Source organism: Clytia hemisphaerica, unplaced genomic scaffold (assembly GCF_902728285.1).
Source record: "Clytia hemisphaerica strain Z4C2 unplaced genomic scaffold, Clytia hemisphaerica genome assembly, whole genome shotgun sequence".
Lineage (NCBI taxonomy): Eukaryota > Metazoa > Cnidaria > Hydrozoa > Leptothecata > Clytiidae > Clytia > Clytia hemisphaerica.
In genome coordinates this window covers 542013-569103 of record NW_027104154.1, presented here as the reverse complement: position 1 = coordinate 569103, position 27091 = coordinate 542013, and the positions used below count along the sequence as shown (strand labels likewise).

General features: G+C 34.3%; 3 protein-coding genes across 3 annotated transcripts in view; all 3 read left to right on the top strand.

The window, feature by feature from the left end:
* LOC136814105 (E3 ubiquitin-protein ligase RMND5A-like) overlaps positions 1–27091 on the top strand; it is a 185532-nt gene that overhangs the window by 40481 nt on the left and 117960 nt on the right. The gene's annotated exons all lie outside the window — the stretch shown is intronic.
* On the top strand, positions 7187–9280 carry LOC136814044 (uncharacterized). The gene is made up of 6 exons (XM_067070549.1): positions 7187–7285; positions 7459–7580; positions 7833–8223; positions 8361–8386; positions 8625–8691; positions 9215–9280. Exons 1-6 carry the CDS (start codon positions 7187–7189, stop codon positions 9266–9268), a joined length of 759 nt encoding a protein of 252 aa, XP_066926650.1. The 3' UTR covers positions 9269–9280.
* LOC136814109 (uncharacterized) lies at positions 15207–24540 on the top strand. The gene is made up of 7 exons (XM_067070615.1): positions 15207–15548; positions 15685–15710; positions 15949–16015; positions 16538–16770; positions 17040–17926; positions 23756–23885; positions 23997–24540. Exons 1-4 carry the CDS (start codon positions 15219–15221, stop codon positions 16589–16591), a joined length of 477 nt encoding a protein of 158 aa, XP_066926716.1. The 5' UTR covers positions 15207–15218; the 3' UTR covers positions 16592–16770; positions 17040–17926; positions 23756–23885; positions 23997–24540.

The window sequence follows — 27091 nt, the reverse complement described above, 5'->3', positions numbered from 1 at the left end:
CAAAGCACTTGAAAGGCTTCTATTTTTCAAAAATCGTCAAAGTAGAACTCACCAAGAAATGGAATGAAAAATCTCGGTTTTTGGTGAGGTGCTCGCTATTTCAGAGGGCACGGTACAATGGAAAAAAGCCGTACCTGTCTTGGACAGGCTAGTCATTTGAGCGAGTGTTTGAGGAGTTAAAATAAACTCTGTTTCAAATAGAGATTGAAACTGTTAGCGGTATCTCTCGTATTCTCAAAATTAAAGTAGGAAATCATATTTTCATCAATTTGACTACTAGTTAGTAGCATTTAATCGTATTTTTGCGACTTTTGGAGATGTGGCTTACCCTTAAAAATCCTAACGTGAAAGGTCTTGGAAATTTTTAAAAGACCTCCTTTCAAAACATTTCTGATATAGTTACTTCTTTTTATTGGAGGGTTGTCCAAAACATGTTAAGAGTGTTTAACACGTCACGTACTTTATGAAATTTAGGGTAAAGAAAACACTCTGTTTTCATAGATAATAGTTGAAAATTTAGTTTTGATTTATTTATTCATTTATTTATTTTAATTTACATTTTTTGTGTGAAAGGCTTCATTTCAAACATTGTGTGGTTGTATCGTTAATTCTACACCTCAAAAATTAATTTCGTGACCTAAGAGGCCTTATGCAAATATAATAATGTAATTAAATACTTTTCAGGTGGTCTAAATTTAAGACACAACAGCAGGTTACTTCATTGTTGATTGGAAGTTAAAAAGAAGCGGAAACCCTGGCTTTCTCACTGTTTTATAATCTGATAGTTTTTAATGAATATCCAAAAGTACAAACAAACTCTTCAAGTGACGACAAAGCCAGCAGAGGCCCTACTTAAGTCTCGTTCTGAGTGAAGACCAGAGTCAAATTAAAATTATACCACGTTTTAAATACCATCAACTTTCTTTTCCTTTCTAAAGATCGCAAATTTTACACCCCTGTGCCACAGACTCGTCGAGTCTCCACCTCACTCGAAAAATTAGCCAAAATATCGTTTCAGGTTGAAAAAATAACCTAAAATATCAACCCCACCGAGTGGGACATTAGAGATAATTGTACTTCAAAACCATCCCCACTTCCCCACTGACGTTTTCGAGCTGCATGCAATATATTTTCTATTCCCATTGGGATTTTGATAGAAATTTTCATCTCCAATGAGGAAAAAAGTTTCACCAGGGCACTGAGACAGGGGTGTCATTTTTCGTTGATGACTATTTCTCAACCCAAAAATCCTTGGACCTATAAAAAACAGCTAGAAGATGGGACTGCCATATGTCCAAGGTCGAAAAGCTATTCTCTAGAGAGCACACATCCTGCCAAAATAGCTATATAAGGTCCGACGGGGAATTTTTGAAAAATTAACAAGCGGGGAGGGGTGGGGGCGTTTATTTGGCACCTAAGAGTAGGGAGGTTTTTGCAGAAAATTGATCTGATTCTTGATTTTTTCTTCGAATTTTCTCTAATCTTTCGGAAATATTGACCCTCTAAAGATTATGGACCTCTTTATATTTTATATTTATATTTTTGTTTTTGCAAACTTTGGTAAGATTTTTCAGGTATGAACTAGTTACTCTTCCACCCATTGCCACTCATCCATGCCCGTAATCATAACCTGTTTGCTTGGACTACATTCTGAACCTGGGCAAAAAAGAAAATATGATGTTTTTCACTCTCGGTAACTTCCTGTTAGGAATAGCTTTTACACTGAAAGAATACGCCTATCAACCCTTGCGTTTTAAAAGTTGAGTAAAAGGAGTTTTGAAGATAATGTCGCAGTCTACCAGGCTCTCACGAATAAAGAACTATCACCGATAGTTTTTCATTAGTTTTAGCACAAAGTTAAAAGACGAACTTGCAATGAGGACTGTAACCATAAACAAACTGAAGAATAATAGGTCCGCAAAATGTGAAGAGTGTAGCTTTTTGTGTAAATCCCTATTTCCGTCTGACGCGAAAATCTATTTTGAACACTGAAGAAAGACTTTGAAATAATACTGGAATAGTTGAAAACGAAGTCAGTGTCCAAAAATGTTTAAATAAAATGAATCTCTAAAATTCAATGGGGAAGAAAGGGTAACCTTTCGGTACTGTTGAATTTTATATTGAGGTCCATTTCATTTAAGTTGGCGTTCTTTTTTGCTACCATGTGTAATTAGACGAATCCTCTTGTAATATGTATGTCTATGTAGTGGTTCCCACATGAACATGGTAGCAAAAAAGAGCGCCAACTTGAATGGAATGGACTTATATCAATGTTAATAACTAGGTGGGTTGAATCCAAAAAATAACAAGAGGTATCACAGGTTGTTGGGCAGTAAAACCTAATGTTAACTTAACTAATATGTTCAATTTCTTTCCACTGCACGTCTTAAAAGAATAACTTTCCAGAATTCTATTTTTCTTTTTTTATCAACTGGATGTTAACCCATTAAATGCCATCAAATCAATTCCTAACTTCCAAATGCGCGTATCTCAGGTAAGTTATGGCATGTCTCAAAAACCTGAAAATTACCATAATTTTTGAAGGCCATTAGCCGGCAGAAAATGAGGAAACCAATGATTTGCTACGAAGGATACCATGATGAAGTTTCGCTGAAGGGGTGTTACCTAATTGTTTACGCCCTTATTTTCGCGAAAAACCGCAAAAACCAAAAAGTGCTGACGTCAGCAAAACTTGTTTTTTAAATATCTCCAGTTTGGCTAATGGTAGAAACATGAAATTTAGACTGAAGTTGCACATCATTAAAAGGGTCAATTTTCAAAAAAGGACTTTTCAAAATTTTGCTGTCGTCAGCAGAAATCAGCAACATACGAAATTTTGCAAAAAAGTGTTTATGTCAGCAAAATTTCAAAATTTTCTTTTTGCAAAATGATCCTTTTAATAATGTGCAACTTCAGTCCAAATTTCATATTTCTATCTTTAGCCAAACTGGAGTTATTTAAAAAACAAGTTTTGCTGACGTCAGCATTTTTTAGTTTTTGCGGTTTTTCGCGAAAATTAGGGCGTAAACAATTAGGTAACACCCCTACAGCGAAACTTCATCATGGTATCCTTCGTTGCAAATCATTGGTTTCCTCATTTTCTGCCGGCTAATGGCCTTCAAAAATTATGGTAATTTTCAGGTTTTTGAGACATGCCATAACTTACCTGAGATGTGCCCAAACTCAGAAAGTTTTTTGTCGTTTTCGACTTTTTATTCGGGCAGGGTCAAAAAACAGGGCGGCATCGGTCGCGGCGCCCCTAGTTCAAGTCCTACCGGCACAGGACCGAAAAATTTGGCCGATCTCATCACGCAATGTTCTGGTGTCCTTGTTTTCCTTTTGCTTTGAAAGGGATGCAGAGGGTGCTATAAAAATTAAGAAATGAGTGAAATACACGTTTTTTCTAATATAAGGAACACGTTTATAAGGAACTCGAGGCTGAAAATGGTCCAAAAAATAAGGAATTGTTAAGGAACTGCCCAGGCTGAGGATAGAAAACAAGTCTTAAGGAACAGTAAGAGTTTTCACTTGAACTAGCAATTATCTTGTATTCTCCGAGTTCTTTGTTGAAATAGTCGATGTTTCCATAAAACCACCCATTTTCATAGTTTCCTTTGACCTAGCAGCTATGTAAATAAGGAACTCGATAAGGAACTTTGAGGCTGAAATTTTCTGTAAAAATAAGGAACTCCAGGCTCAGAGCAAAGTTAAGGTTCCTTATAAAAAAAAACGTGTAGGTCAAAATGTTTATGAAATATGATAAATGATTTCTTGGTACTGTTGTGTCTGACATTTTTAAGCGCAATGCAAATTATTACAAGGAAGATTTTTTCCCTCGCAGTCGTAAATTGTACAATGCTAGCTCCTTGGTTGTGATTTTTCATTTTCACGAAAAGCCTCTTGCTGGGAATATTTTTGATTCAATAGCAGAAATTTCAAAATCTAAGTTGTGCGTGTTTCAATGTCGTGACTTTCAACTCAGTCGCGTTTTTTTAGTATCAATTAGATTCTATTAAATTTGCGCGCCTAAATAAGTTTTTCTAGCCAATAAAAAAAACTTTTGGATTGAAAATCTTTTAGAGTGCAAAAATAGTTGTAGTAGAGGAAAGCTTTCAAAATGATCGCATCTACTCCTTTTTCGAAACGTGGAAAGTTCTTAGGAGGAGTGATTCCATCTTCTCCTTTGTCCAAACGCAGAAAAATCTTAGGAGAGGAAAACTCTTCAGCTATTGTAAGCACTATAAACTTTGAAAGTTTTGATGAGTCTTTTGGTATCGAATCTTTAAAAACATTAACGGATACATCGACCAATTGTCTAGAAAGTTTAAATGGGACTTTGGAAAATTCGATTGAGAATTCATTACTGCCGAAAGTTGTGGAAACTGAAACATCGTTAATTGTCGAGTCATTATTAACTGAACCTGAAAGTGAACCAGAAGAAGAAAACTTATGAAATAGACAGCAAACTATTTGAAGAATCTTGAACATAAAAAATCAAGAAAAGTACATGTTTTTTTTTGTAAGCATAACGCTTATAAGCATATGAAGGCTCAGATTTGCAGAATTCCAAAGTATAACATCAGCATATATGTCAGCCTAAAATATTTTTCAAGTGGTCGTTTTTATCTGTTTAAAAAGGTTTGGTAGAGGTCAAGTAAAAAATAAGACTTTCCACGACTAGTTAACATTCCACTGCTCCCAAAATCTGAACAAATTTCACAAAATTTCTGAAATTTCATTAAAAACTTGGCTCGGGGTGAATCATAATGATGATTCTTAAGCATATAATAAGCATAAACTATGCCTGAATGCTTTGAGAACTTAAGCATACACGAGCCTGACCAAGGGGCATACACTTGCTTTTAAAAAGAAAACATGTATTTAGAACATAAAAAATGTGCGAAAATCAAGTGAAAACTATAAAAAATCTAAAAATAATAAGGAAAACCAACTAAAATATTTTCTAACAATGAAGTTCCTTCAGAAATTAAAAGATGCCAACAAAAATCAAAAGAATTGCAAAACAAATATAAAATTAAATTCAAAAAGATATTAACCAATTTTAAGCTTGCTTTTTCCTTTTTAATGGAAAAAGAAATGGGTATATCTTCACATTTACTAATTAGCCATCAAACTCTTAAACTTATTTTAAGTCACTCGGTACAAAACATGGTTTTCTTCATAAAAGTAAAAAGAAAAGTTGTAAGACATTTAATTATTACTCTTTTAGTAGTGAGAAGAAAATTTTAATTACCTTTTTCTCGAACTTGCCATAAATTAACAGGTTGTTGATAGATTTCAGGTTATTTTTACTCTTACTATTCGTGTTATTCTATCCTGTCCAATCCTTGGATGGATTATTTAGCTCATACGCTACAGTTTAAACATTCACTTTCAAGTCAATGAGTCTTTTGCTTGTTTTTTTTTTCAGAGGATCATGTTGTTTATCTCGAGTCATCTTGCAAAAACGATTGCTTGGGAAAACTGCAACTTGTGGATAGATTTTTCGCTCGCAATGATTTTCAAAGATTATCATACAAAAACAATGGAGAATACATAGTGAAACAGTTCGAAACATTCGTTGGAATACGATCAAAGTAAGGATCTGTTTTTACCCTCTCATGCACACATATATCTTCTATTATAAAAAGTGGAGATAGAAAAAGGAATGGCGGGAATGGATAGCCGTCGGTAGTTTGCGAGATTGGGTTCGTACGTTTAAACCAAAGTTAGAAAATTGACACTGAGGGAATAGAACTGTTATTTTTGGACTCCTTACAGAGGCTGAAAATGTTGTTTTTTAATGGTTTTTGTTATGGGGTTTTATTCTTGGGGGGGGGGGACGATCCTCCCACTCTTTCTTCTTACTTTTGCTGTTTCCGGCTCAATGTATTTTTAAGATCCTTTAAACTTATTCGTTTACTTTAATGGGATAAATTTTCGCGGGGATTAAATTTCGTGGTTGAGCTCATCCGCGAAATTTTAAGATTTCGCGGGGATTAATTTTCACGGATGGCACTAATGGGGGGCATTATTTTCTCGATTTTGTGACTTTTACTGTCAAATCATGCATATTGGTTGTTCAAATACACATTATTTGCGCCTCTTTGATGCAAGTAACCATTCAAATAGTATTTATTTGACATATTTTGAGTTTTGTTTAGAAATATTTCGCGGATGGGCCTTTTTCAAATTTCCAATGGGACTTATTTTCGCGGATGACACCCAAATCCGCGAAATCCGCGAAAATTAATCCCCGCGAAAATTTATCCCATTAAAGTAGTTTAATAATACAAACAGAATATAATAATAAGGAAACATTAATAAAAAGACGTGATTATATCTAGCAAAGAGTGTTAAACGCTTTTTCTAATATATTATAAGAACAGTTTCATAGAAGCCTTTTGCCTCAAATTTAGGCCTTCAGTACTAAAGTTCTATTGTTTTAAAACAAATTTCAAAACAGCCTTAGGGTCAGCCCAAAATCAAATTAACTTGCTCTTATAAAAAAACAAAGTTTCAACTCCTGTTGCGCTCAAAACGACAGCCTTTGAAGGCTTGATTTATGCGATTTATGCGATTTATGCAATAATTAAGCCGCACGTCCACGTCATTTGATTTCTCCGAGATTAACTTGTATGGAACTAAATTTAGGTGGCAGTTTAAAAAGATGGGGAAGTTTGCATTTTCAAGGAGATTGACTTTCGACTGTTTTCGAATCTATCTTCTTTTATAATTTCGTAAATGATCATCCATTCTGCCAGCACCACTCTCTACTTGCGCCTCGATTTATCAGTATTAATTTTGGTTATTTCAATTGATTCTCAGATTCAAGCAATAAATATAACTGGAATCATTTCGATTTATTTTCAGAGACGTGAAGACGGCACGGTATATGGTTTTCGGAAACTGGGTTTGCTTTTGTGATTGGAAAAAGCTTTTAGGAATCAATGATACATTATTCTACAAAGCGTGGCAAAGTTCAAAAAAGAGGAGAAGTCGTTTGAAAGGCCCCTAAAAATGCAAAATAGATTCGCCAAGAAGACTTGGGTAACGAGGGCTTGACTGAGGATTTATGTCGATATGTATGGTGAGAAAATGCCAACGAGGAATCAAATTCATCTACCTTCATACTTAACCAAACTGAAACTTCACGGAGCTATGACTGCAGAGTTCAAGTTACGCGATGACTGCAGAGTTCAAGTTACGCGATGACAAAGGATTTAACTACTCAAAGTTTTGTGAACTGTGGAAAAGGGAGTTTAGCAATGTGGTCATCCCAAAAGTAAGCTTTTTATTTGAATTATAAGTATATTGCGTTTTTGCTAACCCATTTCCTAAATTTATGCTTCAGAAAATTTTTAATGGACAATTTACGAATGTTTATGTTCTCAACTTTGTACGTTCGAAGTAATGCAAGGGCTTCTTTGAAGACACTTTCATTTCCATTCGTTTCAGAGCGATCGTATGGCGAAGTGTGAATCTTGCACGATCTTAATGGAGGAGAGACTGGAAGCAAAAACCAAGCTAACAAAGTCTTATCTGGATAATGTCTTCAAATTGCATAACAAACTTCAATAGTAAGTGTTTCAAATCTTCTAGATGATGATAGAGAGAATAGAATTTTAATCAATTTAATAAGCATGCCAGAAAATTGGGTCAAAGAGAAGCCTTGGTTTTTATAAGCACCATACGTCATGAATAAAGTGAAATCGAAAACTAAAGTGTTCAAAATCTCGAGACCATTAGCGTTATACCAAAAATATTTTTCCCGATTTCCTAGGGGCATTTTTACTATTAAAAATTTTCAATTACAGAGATTTGTATTACAGCGAACAACGGGAGAAGTATTACAAACATAGGGCAAAGGCGAAGAACAGTCCTGAGAAGTATATGACTGTAATTATCGATGGCATGGATCAGCAAAAACTGCTTCTACCAAGGCTTAATAACTTAAGCAAAGCATTCTCGGATGCCTTCAAACTCAAAACGCACTTGACTGGAGCACTCGACCATGGGCAGAAACCATTTTGCAAGCTTGACCTGTTTCAGTGGCCACATGATTCGAACTTGACGTTGAACATTCTTGTTCTGATATTGAGCAGACGAACTAGTCTACCGGACACACTTTATCTCCAAATGGACAACTGTTACCGTGAATGTAAAAACCAATACGTCGTATCGTTCCTTGCGCTTCTTGTCCATCTTGAAGTTTTCAAAAAGGTATGGTGTATTGGTTTTTTTTTTCGTTTTCTATGACAATCTTTAAAAATTATCCTCTCTTCGATTAAAAATGTTTTTTTGGATTTGTAATATATGTTTTGCGTTCTTAACTGACTAAAATCTTGTCTTAATTATAGATCAAGTTGAACTTCATGATGAAAGGGTAAAAATATTTCATATATTATTATTTGCCCATGAAATGACAACTAGCTATTAGCCTAATCCACAACTGACTACAATGGTTCTTATTTAGTTATTTTTGGAGCGAATATAGTGGCTTTATGATTGAATTGTGAGCTGAAAAGAAATTCTCTTCGGTGATATACTAATAAGATGCCGAAAGTCACCCTAGAATTAAAAACTTGTCCTTTTCTAGCATTTTCTTTTTCAATACCATTCAGACATACACATGATGACATTGATCAATTCTTTTCACGGATTTCAACCAACCCAAGCAACCTACTCAGGGTAAATAGTAAATAATTTCGATTTCGTTGATTTTGGGAGTGGTGGGGATCAATCACCCTAGACGTTGGTAGTTTTTAAAATACTTTTCCAATAAAAAAAATCACCAGTATGCACGAAATGTAGTAGTCTCAATAATGGCTCCTTAACTCAAACGATCCTTTTGGTACCGTCAGAACAAAGAAAATCTTGTAAGTCAAATGGTACGGGGCCAGAATAATGTATATTTGTGTGTGTATTTTTTAAGCCTCCAAATAGTTAGCACTCTATCTCAGATAATCAATACCTATCACTGATTCACCAGAAAACAATCTATAGCGAGTTTATGTATCCCGTATTTTCAATGGCGGCGACGGTTAGTTTTTTATTTTTCTCGGCTGAGGACTACGGTAAATCAGCGCTTTTTCCGTAATCGATTTTGCGTGTCAAAAATTGTTTCATTACAAAAGGTAGATACATAAACTCGCTTAGGCTGCGGTGTGGGGTGGAAATATTTGAAGATAATAGTTCGGTAATCTCATTTTAGATCTTATGCGTGTTATCAGGGAAACCTACAAGCCAATGCCTGAAATATCATTGATGGAGTACATGTATGATATTCGGTTGGTTGGGTCCAATGATGAAAGGCCTTCACAATATTGTGTACCCGCACTGTTTCAAGATCGTAAAGTCCAACGGTGTGGCATCAATGAAATACAAAAACTGGGCCAACGACAAAGAATGGTTGCCACTTTACGAGACACTAAAATTTTTAAATGTAAGTTATATAAGCATCGACTTACAGTAACATTATAATAAAGGTGTGGACTGAGGTTCGGCAAAAAGATTCTAAGTGAGACATTTTGATTTGCGGACTGCAAATATAATTCGAAAGATTTGCCATAAAGACTGCCTCTGAGAAGAAATGTTCATTACCTATCCGTGTTTTTGCGATCATGAGACTGAGACATATAGAGGTAAAAATAAGATAACTGTAGATCCCAGTATTCTCCATTTTATGAAACTCTTTTTTTACCGTTCATATAGGAGGAAAACATCAACCTTCAAATCACACCAAAGCTTTTGCCAGTTAACAAAGATTGCCAAGACTTTGCACGCCTGAAGAACGATATTGGAAAGTACTACCGAGAATCTCGTCTTTTCAAGGTCGAACTGAAAGAGGAGTGGAGTGACTTGTTGAATATCGAGAGTGAGTTGTACCAATACCAAGGTGAAACTCAATGGGGGCTTCCGAAATTGCTGGAAAAGACCAATTCAACGGACTTCATAGCGTGGGAATCCAAGCTCATAATCTTAGAAAAAAACAAAAAATACCTCACCTCACAAAGTTCTAAAATTATAGAGCTTGGTGCAGGTAGATTAGTCTGATACAGAATGTTATAAACAGTCTGTGTGTGAACCCTTGTTGACAGACTTGCTGAACTTTGGAAACCCAGGCAAACGCACATAATCAACTTACCATAAAAACTCTTTCATAAGCTCTAAAGATTTTCAAAACTAATAAAAACCACATCAAAACATCAGCCACATGTATTTAGACTTCCAGCCAACAGCCATTTTGTTTCGAAATGAATATATGTTTTCATTTTCATTTGTTTTTCTTTTTTCTGCAGAGTCAGCTTTTTCCATAAATTGCTTGCACATCGAAATTATCAAAATGCACGCGAAAGTACTGCTAAGTAATACGCCAAAAGCTGGCCAATCAGGCCGAACCTGCATTGCAGGGAAAAATGTCCCTGTAGGCGAGTTACCTGCGTCAAGCGTTAAACAAGCAGCAAAAATATCATAAACTAGACTGTGAAAAAAGTTTAACGCTTGGATTCCCAGGCTACGGACTTCACCGTCAATACCGAGGAGCCTGGAATCGAAGTCGCTCGAACAGTATACGATATGGACCATGGTGAAGCTCCACAGGTATTGAATTATAATAAAGAATCATTTGAAATTAGACATAGCCCCTGCTATAGCCGGTGTTGTGCGCAGATATGTAATTTCTGCGCAGATATGTAATTATTTTGCGCAGATATGTAATTTCTGCGCAAATATGTAATTATTTTGCGCAACTACGTAATTTCGAGCTGCGCAGATATGTAATTAAATTTTTGCGCAGATATGTAAAACACGATTTTTAAAATCAATGGTACCCCCTTGATAGCTTTTACCATTACTGTTACCTTTTTTTCGACTTAAGGTATTTTAGGTAATTCCTATCGAATACAAGAAGTAATATCTTATAACAACAATTTTTAGCTTTGGGTGATTGGTTCTTTCAAAGCAAAAATGGAATAGCGCCTTAAATGAAAGCAATTATTTTTCTTATAAGAATCATCGTTATAAGAAAATTCTCTATAACTTTTCAACCACTAAGTTTTAGCTTTCGGTGATTGGTTCTTTCGAAGGAAACATGGAATAACGCCTAAAATTAAAGTAATTATTTTTCTTATAAGCATCATCTTTATAAGAAAATTCTCTATAACTTTTCAATTACTAAGTTTTAGCTTTTGGTGATTGGTTCTTTCAAAGGAAACATGGAATAGCACCTAAAATTAAAGTAATTATTTTTCTTATAAGCATCATCTTTATAAGAAAATGATCTACCGGGTGCACCAAAAAAAAGTATACAGGTTTGTCGAGATATTGTGAGCTTCAGGATTTAAATTTTTTGTTCATTCTTTTTTTATTGTATAGAGGATGCTCTAACTTGAATTTTGAGCTATTATACATTAAATTTGAAAAAGCAGTTCGAAAGTTATTTCCAAAAAACTAACTTTTTTTCCATGTCGAAATTTCAAAAAATCACAATATTGTGAAGGCCTTTCATCATTGGAAATTCTGAAGAATGTTACATAATTCAGGAATATTTTGACACTGATTGTTAATGACATTTAAAAAAATTACACGTCTTTCTTACTTTCCCCTTACAAATTAAACTAAGGCAAAATATTTGACTTTAAGCCATCTAAAAGGAGACAAATTTAATTTTTTTGAAGCGGAATTGGCATTCACAATGACACAATGGCTCTATCGAAAGAAATAGGGAATTTTGCTAAATCTAACATTAGTTTATTATAATTTTATAAGGACACGGTTTTTTTTCTAAGTGGAATAGGCTTTCAGAGATTTGATTTATCAAACAAAAGCCAACAAATATTGTTTATGAGTTATGAATTGTGTTCTTATAAAGTTGATGCTCATGAGAAAAACAAAATTTTCTAGCTTAAGTACAATGCTATATTTGCTTTGAAAAAACCTAACGCCGAAAGCTAATAATCATTGGTTTAAGAGTTATGAATTGTGTTCTTATAAAGTTGATGCTTATAATAAAAACAACAATCGCCAAATGTTTGCCTTAGTCCAAGAATAATGTTCAAGATATTACTTCTTGTATGTGAAAAATTAATGTTAAAATTTAGTTAGTTTTTCAAAAAATAACTAAGTCAAAAAGGTTGTGTTTTACATATCTGCGCAGAAATTTAATTACATATCTGCGCAGCTGAAAATTACATAGTTGCGCAAAATAATTACATATTTGCGCAGAAATTATATATCTGCGCAAAATAATTACATATTTGCGCAGAAATTACATATCTGCGCATAACAGCCGGGACTATAGCCCATAAACTAATCTTACTTAAGTGTATGATCAATTATAGCTTTATAATACAACTGCGAAGAATAATAATTTTCCGATATAATATCGACACTTTGAGGAGACATTTAATTATTACTCTTTTAGTAGTGAGAAGAAATTGTTTCAGGACAAAAGGTAGATACATAAACTCGCTTAGGCTGCGGTGTGGGGTGGAAATATTTGAAGATAATAGTTCGGTAATCTCATTTTGGATCTTATGCGTGTTATCAGGGAAACCTACAAGCCAATGCCTGAAATATCATTGATGGAGTACATGTACGATATTCGGTAATGGTTGGGTCCAATGATTTTTAATTACCTTTTTCTCGAACTTGCCATAAATTAACAGGTTGTTGATAGATTTCAGGTTATTTTTACTCTTACTATTCGTGTTATTCTATCCTGTCCAATCCTTGGATGGATTATTTAGCTCATATGCTACAGTTTAAACATTCACTTTCAAGTCAATGAGTCTTTTGCTTGTTTTTTTTTTTCAGAGGATCATGTTGTTCATCTCGAGTCATCTTGCGAAAACGATTGCTTGGGAAAACTGCAACTTGTGGATAGATTTTTCGCTCGCAATGATTTTCAAAGATTATCATACAAAAACAATGGAGAATACATAGTGAAACAGTTCGAAACATTCGTTGGAATACGATCAAAGTAAGGATCTGTTTTTACCCTCTCATGCACACATATATCTTCTATTATAAAAAGTGGAGATAGAAAAAGGAATGGCGGGAATGGATAGCCGTCGGTAGTTTGCGAGATTGGGTTCGTACGTTTAAACCAAAGTTAGAAAATTGACACTGAGGGAATAGAACTGTTATTTTTGGACTCCTTACAGAGGCTGAAAATCTTGTTTTTTAATGGTTTTTGTTATGGGGTTTTATTCTCGGGGGGACGATCCTCCCACTCTTTCTTCTTACTTTTGCTGTTTCCGGCTCAATGTATTTTTAAGATCCTTTAAACTTATTCGTTTACTTTAATGGGATAAATTTTCGCGGGGATTAAATTTCGCGGGGATTAATTTTCGCGGATGGCACTATTGGGGGGCATTATTTTCTCGATTTTGTTACTTTTACTGTCAAACCATGCATATTGGTTGTTCAAATACACATTATTTGCGCCTCTTTGATGCAAGTAACCATTCAAATAGTATTTATTTGACATATTTTGAGTTTTGTTTAGAAATATTTCGCAGATGGGCCTTTTTCAAATTTCCAATGGGACTTATTTTCGCGGATGACACCCAAATCCGCGAAATCCGCGAAAATTAATCCCCGCGAAAATTTATCCCATTAAAGTAGTTTAATAATACAAACAGAATATAATAATAAGGAAACATTAATAAAAAGACGTGATTATATCTAGCAAAGAGTGTTAAACGCTTTTTCTAATATATTATAAGAACAGTTTCATAGAAGCCTTTTGCCTCAAATTTAGGCCTTCAGTACTAAAGTTCTATTGTTTAAAACAAATTTCAAAACAGCCTTAGGGTCAGCCCAAAATCAAATTAACTTGCTCTTATAAAAAACCAAAGTTTCAACTCCTGTTGCGCTCAAAACGACAGCCTTTGAAGGCTTGATTTATGCGATTTATGCGATTTATGCAATAATTAAGCCGCACGTCCACGTCATTTGATTTCTCCGAGATTAACTTGTATGGAACTAAATTTATGTGGCAGTTTAAAAAGATGGGGAAGTTTGCATTTTCAAGGAGATTGACTTTCGACTGTTTTCGAATCTATCTTCTTTTATAATTTCGTAACTGATCATCCATTCTGCCAGCACCACTCTCTACTTGCGCCTCGATTTATCAGTATTAATTTTGGTTATTTCAATTGATTCTCAGATTCAAGCAATAAATATAACTGGAATCATTTCGATTTATTTTCAGAGACGTGAAGACGGCACGGTATATGGTTTTCGGAAACTGGGTTTGCTTTTGTGATTGGAAAAAGCTTTTAGGAATCAATGATACATTATTCTACAAAGCGTGGCAAAGTTTCAAAAAAGAGGAGAAGTCGTTTGAAAGGCCCCTAAAAATGCAAAATAGATTCGCCAAGAAGACTTGGGTAACGAGGGCTTGACTGAGGATTTATGTCGATATGTATGGTGAGAAAATGCCAACGAGGAATCAAATTCATCTACCTTCATACTTAACCAAACTGAAACTTCACGGAGCTATGACTGCAGAGTTCAAGTTACGCGATGACAAAGGATTTAACTACTCAAAGTTTTGTGAACTGTGGAAAAGGGAGTTTAGCAATGTGGTCATCCCAAAAGTAAGCTTTTTATTTGAATTATAAGTATATTGCGTTTTTGCTAACCCATTTCCTAAATTTATGCTTCAGAAAATTTTTAATGGGCAATTTACGAATGTTTATGTTCTCAACTTTGTACGTTCGAAGTAATGCAAGGGCTTCTTTAAAGACACTTTCATTTCCATTCGTTTCAGAGCGATCGTATGGCGAAGTGTGAATCTTGCACGATCTTAATGGAGGAGAGACTGGAAGCAAAAACCAAGCTAACAAAGTCTTATCTGGATAATGTCTTCAAATTGCATAACAAACTTCAATAGTAAGTGTTTCAAATCTTCTAGATGATGATAGAGAGAATAGAATTTTAATCAATTTAATAAGCATGCCAGAAAATTGGGTCAAAGAGAAGCCTTGGTTTTTATAAGCACCATACGTCATGAATAAAGTGAAATCGAAAACTAAAGTGTTCAAAATCTCGAGACCATTAGCGTTATACCAAAAATATTTTTCCCGATTTCCTAGGGGCATTTTTACTATTAAAAATTTTCAATTACAGAGATTTGTATTACAGCGAACAACGGGAGAAGTATTACAAACATAGGGAGGGCAAAGGCAAAGAACAGTCCTGAGAAGTATATGACTGTAATTATCGATGGCATGGATCAGCAAAAACTGCTTCTACCAAGGCTTAATAACTTAAGCAAAGCATTCTCGGATGCCTTCAAACTCAAAACGCACTTGACTGGAGCACTCGACCATGGGCAGAAACCATTTTGCAAGCTTGACCTGTTTCAGTGGCCACATGATTCGAACTTGACGTTGAACATTCTTGTTCTGATATTGAGCAGACGAACTAGTCTACCGGACACACTTTATCTCCAAATGGACAACTGTTACCGTGAATGTAAAAACCAATACGTCGTATCGTTCCTTGCGCTTCTTGTCCATCTTGAAGTTTTCAAAAAGGTATGGTGTATTGGTTTTTTTTTCGTTTTCTATGACAATCTTTAAAAATTATCCTCTCTTCGATTAAAAATGTTTTTTTGGATTTGTAATATATGTTTTGCGTTCTTAACTGACTAAAATCTTGTCTTAATTATAGATCAAGTTGAACTTCATGATGAAAGGGTAAGAATATTTCATATATTATTATTTGCCCATGAAATGACAACTAGCTATTAGCCTAATCCACAACTGACTACAATGGTTCTTATTTAGTTATTTTTGGAGCGAATATAGTGGCTTTATGATTGAATTGTGAGCTGAAAAGAAATTCTCTTCGGTGATATACTAATAAGATGCCGAAAGTCACCCTAGAATTAAAAACTTGTCCTTTTCTAGCATTTTCTTTTTCAATACCATTCAGACATACACATGATGACATTGATCAATTCTTTTCACGGATTTCAACCAACCCAAGCAACCTACTCAGGGTAAATAGTAAATAATTTCGATTTCGTTGATTTTGGGAGTGGTGGGGATCAATCACCCTAGACGTTGGTAGTTTTTAAAATACTTTTCCAATAAAAAAAATCACCAGTATGCACGAAATGTAGTAGTCTCAATAATGGCTCCTTAACTCGAACGATCCTTTTGGTACCGTCAGAACAAAGAAAATCTTGTAAGTCAAATGGTATGGGGCCAGAATAATGTATATTTGTGTGTGTATTTTTAAGCCTCCAAATAGTTAGCACTCTATCTCAGATAATCAATACCTATCACTGATTCACCAGAAAACAATCTATAGCGAGTTTATGTATCCCGTATTTTCAATGGCGGCGACGTTTAGTTTTTTATTTTTCTCGGCTGAGGACTACGGTAAATCAGCGCTTTTTCCGTAATCGATTTTGCGTGTCAAAAATTGTTTCAGGACAAAAGGTAGATACATAAACTCGCTTAGGCTGCGGTGTGGGGTGGAAATATTTGAAGATAATAGTTCGGTAATCTCATTTTAGATCTTATGCGTGTTATCAGGGAAACCTACAAGCCAATGCCTGAAATATCATTGATGGAGTACATGTACAATATTCGGTAATGGTTGGGTCCAATGATGAAAGGCCTTCACAATATTGTGTACCCGCACTGTTTCAAGATCGTAAAGTCCAACGGTGTGGCATCAATGAAATACAAAAACTGGGCCAACGACAAAGAATGGTTGCCACTTTACGAGACACTAAAAATTTTAAATGTAAGTTATATAAGCATCGACTTACAGTATCATTATAATAAAGGTGTGGACTGAGGTTCGGCAAAAAGATTCTAAGTGAGACATTTTGATTTGTGGACTGCAAATATAATTCGAAAGATTTGCCATAAAGACTGCCTCTGAGAAGAAATGTTCATTACCTATCCGTGTTTTTGCGATCATGAGACTGAGACATATAGAAGTAAAAATAAGATAACTGTAGATCCCAGTATTCTCCATTTTATGAAACTCTTTTTTTACTGTTCATATAGGAGGAAAACATCAACCTTCAAATCACACCAAAGCTTTTGCCAGTTAACAAAGATTGCCAAGACTTTGCACGCCTGAAGAACGATATTGGAAAGTACTACCGAGAATCTCGTCTTTTCAAGGTCGAACTGAAAGAGGAGTGGAGTGACTTGTTAAATATCGAGAGTGAGTTGTACCAATACCAAGGTGAAACTCAATGGGGGCTTCCGAAATTGCTGGAAAAGACCAATCCAACGGACTTCATAGCCTGGGACTCCAAGCTCATAATCTTAGAAAAAACAAAAAATACCTCACCTCACAAAGTTCTAAAATTATAGAGCTTGGTGCAGGTAGATTAGTCTGATACAGAATCTTATAAACAGTCTGTGTGTGAACCCTTGTTGACAGACTTGCTGAACTTTGGAAACCCAGGCAAACGCACATAATCAACTTACCATAAAAACTCTTTCACAAGCTCTAAAGACTTTCAAAACTACTAAAAACCACATCAAAACATCAGCCACATGTATTTAGACTTCCAGCCAACAGCCATTTTGTTTCGAAATGAATATATGTTTTCATTTTCATTTGTTTTTCTTTTTTCTGCAGAGTCAGCTTTTTCCATAAATTGCTTGCACATCGAAATTATCAAAATGCACGCGAAAGTACTGCTAAGTAATACGCCAAAAGCTGGCCAATCAGGCCGAACCTGCATTGCAGGGAAAAATGTCCCTGTAGGCGAGTTACCTGCGTCAAGCGTTAAACAAGCAGCAAAAATATCATAAACTAGACTGTGAAAAAAGTTTAACGCTTGGATTCCCAGGCTACGGACTTCACCGTCAATACCGAGGAGCCTGGAATCGAAGTCGCTCGAACAGTATACGATATGGACCATGGTGAAGCTCCACAGGTATTGAATTATAATAAAGAATCATTTGAAATTAGACATAGCCCCTGCTATAGCCGGTGTGTTGTGCGCAGATATGTAATTTCTGCGCAGATATGTAATTATTTTGCGCAGATATGTAATTTCTGCGCAAATATGTAATTATTTTGCGCAACTATGTAATTTCGAGCTGCGCAGATATGTAATTAAATTTTTGCGCAGATATGTAAAACACGATTTTTAAAATCAATGGTACCCCCTTGATAGCTTTTACCATTACTGTTACCTTTTTTTCGACTTAAGGTATTTTAGGTAATGCCTATCGAATACAAGAAGTAATATCTTATAACAACAATTTTTAGCTTTGGGTGATTGGTTCTTTCAAAGCAAAAATGGAATAGCGCCTTAAATGAAAGCAATTATTTTTCTTATAAGAATCATCGTTATAAGAAAATTCTCTATAACTTTTCAACCACTAAGTTTTAGCTTTCGGTGATTGGTTCTTTCGAAGGAAACATGGAATAACGCCTAAAATTAAAGTAATTATTTTTCTTATAAGCATCATCTTTATAAGAAAATTCTCTATAACTTTTCAATTACTAAGTTTTAGCTTTTGGTGATTGGTTCTTTCAAAGGAAACATGGAATAGCACCTAAAATTAAAGTAATTATTTTTCTTATAAGCATCATCTTTATAAGAAAATGATCTACCGGGTGCACCAAAAAAAAGTATACAGGTTTGTCGAGATATTGTGAGCTTCAGGATTTAAATTTTTTGTTCATTCTTTTTTTATTGTATAGAGGATGCTCTAACTTGAATTTTGAGCTATTATAGATTAAATTTGAAAAAGCAGTTCGAAAGTTATTTCCAAAAAACTAACTTTTTTTCCATGTCGAAATTTCAAAAAATCATTAAAAACAGCAATCACGCTATAAATAAGACAAAATGACAAAAAAACAACTTCATTGTTTCTTTTATTCTTTTTTCTCTTATCTTATATTTGACCAACAGTTTGCCCATCTTATTTGCACGTCATGAACATTTCCAACACCATCAAACTCAATGCAGACCCAAGTTCTTTGAACAACTAGTCAAGAAATGGTGATCTTTTTTTTCAAAAATTTTCTCACATATCATAACATCAAAACCTTGGAGATTTCCAAAAAAAAATTTCAGCTTTTCCAAAAATATTATCTTACATGGAAATAGCTTGTTTTACCATATTCTTAAATTCCGTGACGAGTTTTGATGAACACAGTTGCATTTTTTGGTATTTTTATGTGTAAACAAGGTAAGTGTCAAGAGAAAAGTTTGCTCGCTGTTTTTGATGGTTTTTTGAAATTTCGACATTAAAAAAAAGTCAGTTTTTTTTAAATAGTTTTCGAAATTCAAGTTAGAGCATCCTCTATACAATAAAAAAAGAATGAACAAAAAAGTTAAATCCTGAAGCTCACAATATCTCGACAAAGTTGTATACTTTTTTTTGGTGCACCCGGTATAACTTTTCAACCACTAAGTTTTAGCTTTCGGTAATTGGTTCTTTCAAAGGAAACATGGACTAGCGCCTAAAATGAAAGTAATTATTTTTGTTATAAGAATCATCTTTATAAGAGAATTCTCTATAAATTTCTTTCAAAGCAAAAATGGAATAGCGCCTTAAATAGATGTGACTATTTTTGTTATAAGCATCAGCTTTATAAGAATTAAATCAATAACTCTAGATAGACGGTCATATACATTTCGGTAATTAGTTCTTACAAAGTAAATAAGGGACGGCGCATAATATGATCATATTTGCGGAACGACCGTTTTGAGGGCGCGAAGCGCCCGAATAGGGAGTGTAGCATCCTTTCTCTAGATCTGCGCGTGGCGTAAAAAATCTGTATATGTACGAAAATTTCTGAAAATGAGCCGGTGGGATGGCGAAATATCGACTTTGCTTCGTGTTGGATGGGGTTAAAATTAGTTTAGCACTATTTGAAGTATTTGTTTCATAAATTACTTATTTTAATAGAATATAATCTATGTTTTGAGTATTATAATGTAAGATCTTTTATGAAAATTGCAACTTTTGTACAAATAATAGTAATAGTACCAAAACTTTATCTCCTTTGCTTTTTTCCCGCTTCTTCCAGATGTCTGGGCCCAGTCTTTTCTCTGCGTTTCATTTTCAAAACAACAAAGATGGCCCTGAAAACCAACGAATCTCTTCGGTTTTTGAGGTGCATGCATTAACTTTTGGACTGATTTATGGCCCATTGAAAGGTAAATCTTCATTTTTTTTCACCTTTATAGTTTCAACTACCTTTGGAATGTTACATTAGTACGTTTTCTTTGTGTTGACTTTTTTGTATTAAATTGGATTTCATCTCACAAAACAAAATGTTTTTTTCTCGGCCATGTGTTTCATGGATATCATATGGCCATGTTTTCTTTCCACAGGCTTATTTTTATTCATATGGGTCGTGTGTTTATTTCATTTTACTCTAACTATAATTATTTTCATCTCTTCTGTCTTCAGGGTTCAGGTGAAGGAGCTTGATTGATGTGATGGGTGACTTTTAACTACCGATCGGCCGACTGGCTGAATCAGCAGTGTTTCAGAGTTTTGGTGGGTGAACGTGCACAACAAAGAAGCAGCATAAAACCAAAATATACATAGTATTATGACTGTATGAACAGATTGTGATTGATGGAGAATAATAAAATGGTCCTATCCTGCTGAATATAAATTGTGCCAGTTCCATGTTATTCCGTGCAATGTTTACGAGACAAAAGAGAAGACTGTACTGGAAAGCAGAATCAAAATGATAATTACTAGTTGCTATTTTCGTCTTTGAAGATTTCTTCGATATTTATTCGATAATGGAATCATTTTGATTTGGCTTGATTGATTGTTGATTCCTCCATTGTCGCTTGCTGACTCTCGAGAGATTTTTGTTTAACATTGGAGCTTGATCATCATCAATTAGAATAATGCCGATTTATATTTGTACGATAAAGTGATAACAAAAGCATGATTGATGACTTTAGCCCAAAAGACAACTTAAATGATAAAAGTACCTGTATGTTACTTTTGATGCTAGCTCGAATATATTTTCAAACAAGATATCTTTCACAAAAAAGTGTTTTTTACTGGCGAATCAACTTATATTTTCATAAACTCTTTGACGTGAGATTGTAGATAACGCTTGTTATTATTACCGCCTAATAAAAAGTAATGGCATTACTTAGATATATATACTTATATGAAGAAGTTTTTTAATTTTATTCTGCAAGGCAAGGTTCTTGAAAAAATTAGTTTGGACTGGTTTGGATTGATTTTATAAATGAAACATTGGGAACATCTTTTTGCCGAACACACAATATCGCAAAAATAGACTCACAAAAAGACAAAATTTCATCACGCAAAAAATCTCACTAGTCTTGATAAGTTACTGGAAATTATTGCTAGGCTGCTGATTCCTTTTCGGAAAATTGATACTACATTTGAAGTGAATGATATCATAAAGAGGTAGCACATTTTGAGAGATTGTATACCTAGGTTCTAATGGCTGAAAAGCTCAAGATCATCTTTCAAACTACGCACTATTTTCTTTTAAATTTTGAAGGGAAATGTATAATATAATTTTTGAATTGTTGATAAATTTGTCTTTGTAAAAGTTTTATAGAGAGCTAAGTAATTGTTTCAAAAACTCACGAAAAGATGGGATAAAAGTCTTTCAATTTATTCAGATAAATTACCAGCCTAAAGCCTAATGTAATATCTTTGTTGTTGGTCATTCAGCCATTGCACAAGAAACATGTGTGTTCTTTTTTGTCACTTGCACTATTTTTTATAAGAACCAGTAAATTTTTTTAAAGGTTTGGCTGTCCTTTTTTGCACTTTGAGCCTTAAATTGTTTTTGAATTGCTCAAAACCCGGCGTATTTAATTTTTGAGCCTCGTATTGTTCTTATAAAATTCTTATAAAAAAGAAAGAGTTGAGTTGGAAAACATTATCAATAAAAGTTTGACTTATAAAAATAATTTGTTAGTGTCGAAATTTCTTCGCTTTGCGAAAACGGAACGGTCGTTCCGCAACCCCTTTTATGTTGATTATTTGTTTTATAAGGAACTACTTTATAAGAATCAAATCAATAACTCTTGATAGACGGTGATATACCCTTCGGTCATTAGTTTTTACAGAGTAAACAAGGGACAGCGCACACACAATATGAGCATATTAATTTTTCCTATAAGCAACTACTTTATGAGAATCAAATAACTCTTGGTAGAGTAATATTTACCTTTCAGTAATTACCGTATTCCTACGAATACACGCTCCTTCTCTGAGAAAAAAGACTCCCTCAATGGGAGGTTTTAAAAGTTTTAATTAACACCCTTTTCTTTAACACCCTTCCTGAAAGTCTTAAAATTAAAAAGACGCCCAAGGCGTTTATTCGACGAAATACGGTAGTTTTTACAACCTAATAGAAAAGTACAAATGAGATTTTCGATAGAACCTCGACTCGAGATAGTCACACCTTTGTAAACTTTATTGATTTTGTAGATATGAATTGCATTTCTTTACATTACAGTGAGATAAAGTAAAATTGTCTTGGTTGTCTTTACCAATACATGGACTAATTTATGATAACAAAACTCCCTTTTCCTTTTCATGGCTCGATCTACGAGCAAAGTCATTAAATTTGATTGAATTATCCAATGAAATAGAGTGGGATTATCGAAGTTGTGATTCTCGCTCGAACTTGAAATTCTGAAGAATGTTACATAATTCAGGAATATTTTGACACTGATTGTTAATGACATTTAAAAAAATTACATGTCTTTCTTACTTTCCCCTTACAAATTAAACTAAGGCAAAATATTTGACTTTAAGCCATCTAAAAGGAGACAAATTTAATTTTCTTGAAGCGGAATTGGCATTCACAAAGACACAATGGCTCTATCGAAAGAAATAGGGAATTTTGCTAAATCTAACATTAGTTTATTATAATTTTATAAGGACACGGTTTTTTTTCTAAGTGGAATAGGCTTTCAGAGATTTGATTTATCAAACAAAAGCCAACAAATATTGTTTAGGAGTTATGAATTGTGTTCTTATAAAGTTGATGCTCATGAGAAAAACAAAATTTTCTAGCTTAAGCACTATCCTATGTTTGCTTTGAAAGAACCGATCACCGAAAGCTAATATCTATTGGTTTGAGAGTTATGAATTGTGTTCTTATAAAGTTAATGCTTATAAGAAAAATAAATCTTTCTAGCTTAAGTACAATGCTATATTTGCTTTGAAAAAACCTACCGCCGAAAGCTAATAATCATTGGTTTAAGAGTTATGAATTGTGTTCTTATAAAGTTGATGCTTATAATAAAAACAACAATCGCCAAATGTTTGCCTTAGTCCAAGAACAATGTTCAATATATTACTTCTTGTATGTGAAAAATTAATGTTAAAATTTAGTTAGTTTTTCAAAAAATAACTAAGTCAAAAAGGTTGTGTTTTACATATCTGCGCAGAAATTTAATTACATATCTGCGCAGCTCAAAATTACATAGTTGCGCAAAATAATTACATATTTGCGCAGAAATTATATATCTGCGCAAAATAATTACATATTTGCGCATAACAGCCGGGACTATAGCCCATAAACTAATCTTACTTAAGTGTATGATCAATTATAGCTTTATAATACAACTGCGAAGAATAATAATTTTCCGATATAATATCGACACTTTGAGGAGGAGAAATAATTTGCCTCTTAAGAGGCATGTGTAGGGATGTTTATTCGAAGTAATACGAAACAACAATTTTTACAGACAAAACTCTATTTCAGACTTAAATCTTTTAAGGCATACACGGGAGCATACAAGCAAGCCATGCAAAAGGGAAATGCAGTGGAAATAGTATCGGAGCTGAAAATGGAATCTGGACAGATGGTAGCAATATGGCTGATTGATAGCAAAACAGAACCTACAATAGGTAAATATTTAGAATACTTGTATTCTTTCACTGGGCTCCGCTAGATAAGTGACTCAATTGATTACCGACCTACATATTACATCTATTAATATCAACCTTTTGATTTCTTAGGGAAGATCATCGAAGTTGAGGAAAATCAAGTGAGAGTAAATTATTGGAAGGGAAGCTGGAATAAGAAATGGGCTCCCCATATGCTCTATTCAAACGACAAAAGGCGCAAGATGATACCGTGGGACGGCTGGATTGCAAAAGCAAGCGTTATTCTATATGGGTTTACACTAATCAACGACGTCCTGACCAAGTCACATCGTGAATATTTACGTAAGAAATACAAGGAATTGAAATAGATGCCGCTAGATGTATAATTTAACCTTTAAAATAGGCCATTTCACGGTCGCAAATCGTAATGGGGAATAAGGACCACTGAGCACTAATGACAACTTATTATTGGTCAAACTTTTTTGCGTCAAGCTAACCGGAAGTCGTTACTAGAGGGCAACTATTCCTGACAACCATTTTCCATTTTGACTATGAAATAGCCTATTAGGTAGATTACTAATCTTTATTACAAGCACGGCTCCACCCAGTTTTAAAAAAGGTAGACTGCAAATTCGCAAACTCCGATATCTTTCTTAAAATCGTCCAAACTAACAAGAATGCAAAATATATATTACTGGTTCAATTTTTTTCATAATTGAAGAAAAAGAAGTGGATAGAAATTCAGTGCGTGTTTTTGTCATTTGAATACTTTTTCATTATAATCATATGGTAAAAACGTATTTTTGTCACCACTCTGTACAACCTGTACACGATTTGCCATGCTTTTCGAACTCCTGCCAAAGCTTGAAATACCTTTTCCCACCGCTAAAGATTTATAGCAAGCCTATATGTAATTATTGTTTATTTTATCAAATTTATCAAGTAATAAAATCTTCTGAAATATATCTTAGTTTTACAAACAAAAGATAGTACTGTGTTCATTATTTATAGATCTTCCTCAGGTCTTTCACTGAATACTCAGTATTTCTTATTTTCTATTATAAAATCTGCCTTAGCCTATGTGCTTATTTTCAGCAAATTTTAGCCTAAGATATTCTTATCAAAGTTTTAGATTTTGAAATCAATAACGTCTTATAACATCTCTTTGACATCTGGTCAAATTAAACATGATTAAACCAACATTGTTTTGGAAAATTTGAAATCTTGTCAAAACATACATATCCAGTTTTGTGAAAAGAGAAGTCTAAATTTATTAAAATGTCCCATTTTCTTGCTTTCTACCTGGCCATGTTCTTAATTTTTATAGGATTTGGACTAAACGATAAAAAACATGTATAAACCTATTTTCTTAACAAAAGACCTATTGTTTGCAAGCTTAAATTGAACACGCTTGATTTGCTTTTTATGAGCTTTAGGCTTTTGCAAATATTAGAACGTCCATCAAGAAACAAAATACTTTTTGGAAAACGTAGACACCAGCAAATGCTGGCCACACACTTTTTCAAAAACACCAGCAAATGCTGGCCACACAATTTTGTGAAAACACTAGCAAATGCTGGCGACACAATCTTATAGAGACACCAGCAAATGCTGGCGACACACTTTTTCAAAAACACCAGCAAATGCTTGTCACTAAATACACCAGGAAATGCCGGCCATCATAGTTTAAATTGAAAAACCAGTTAAATCGGCACCTAAAATTTAAAAAGAAAATCAGCAATTGTTGGAAAAGAATCGTTTCTATAAAACCAGCAATCACGTTTTAGTAAAGAAAATGTACACTTCTGTAGTATACGAGAGAATGCTGGAAAAACGTATTTCAAATAATTGAAACCATTTTTTTAAATCTTTTGCCGTTTACTAAGACATTCCAGCAATATGTTTACAACGTCCAAAACGAAAATCTAGTTAGAATAAGATCCAGCAAAATTTCAACCTAGGATCCAATTCTGCGGAGTAAAATGTAATGGAATGCCTAATTATTCCTCACATTGACGGAATTTTAACCATGTAGAAATTGCATAGTTTTAGCAATCAAAATTATTCTAACACATGACGGAAATTAAGCGTAAGTCTTAAGATCGATTTTTAAGATTACATCTGGCTATCTTATTTCTAGTAGCCGTACCAGCAAATAACTTTTTAAAGAGCTCAAAAAATGCTGATTAATGAAGAAACCAGCAACCAGACGGAATCGCAACAGTGATAAATCTTAAAAAACAGAAACCTACAGGATACATTATTAGTATATGCCGGAAAGGTATTTTTCGGAGTTGAGGAAACACTGTTCAACGAAACTCTTAACGAAGTAGTCAAGAATAAAGTACAAGTAATAGAGAAGCTACACAATGTGCACCAACACGGAGCCTCATGGCAAGCCCTACGTGAAGTTACTAGCAAAAAAGCTTCTCCAGTGATCAACGTCAAAGGTGATACGCCAAAGCAAAGGCGTCATGTATGGTTTAAGCACTTCCATCCTTTGCTTGGAAAGGAAACAGATACCAATCTCGATATAACCGCCCCATTCTTTAACAAGCGAATTTCAAACGCCCTACCAATAAACACCGGACTCTTTACTTTAGAGGAACTCAGAAAATTGCAAAAAGCCAAAACGCCTGGTCCTGACTTTATTCCTGCTATTACATGGAAATCCCTTTTCTTTCATGACACATTGCTTGAGTTCTGCAACGAAACAAAAGCCGGCAACAAACCTAAAGCCCTATCATTGTCGTCCATTCTGCCTCTTCCAAAAAAAGGAGACCTCTCATTGCCCACAAACTATCGTGGAATTACATTGTCTGCGATTGCCTCAAAATCTACAACTCGATGATACTATCCAGAATATCCGAACATGTTGATCCCATTCTACGTCGTAACCAAAATGGCTTTCGAAAAGGACGATCAACAATCCCTCAAATATTGGCGCTGAGGAGAATTATTGAGGAAATGAAAATTGGAAAGCAAAAGGCAACAATTATCTTTGTTTACTTTGCTAAAGCCTTCGACAGTGTCGACAGAAGAGCAATGCTGCACATTTTACAGAATTATGGTATCCCTGATGACATCATACGTGCCATAGCCATAATGTATGAGAATCCTCAAAGCTTTGTCAACACATCGGATAATCCAACAGACTTGTTTAAAACGACTACTGGTATCCTGCAAGGTGATTCATTGGCACCATATCTATTTGTAATTATAGTAGA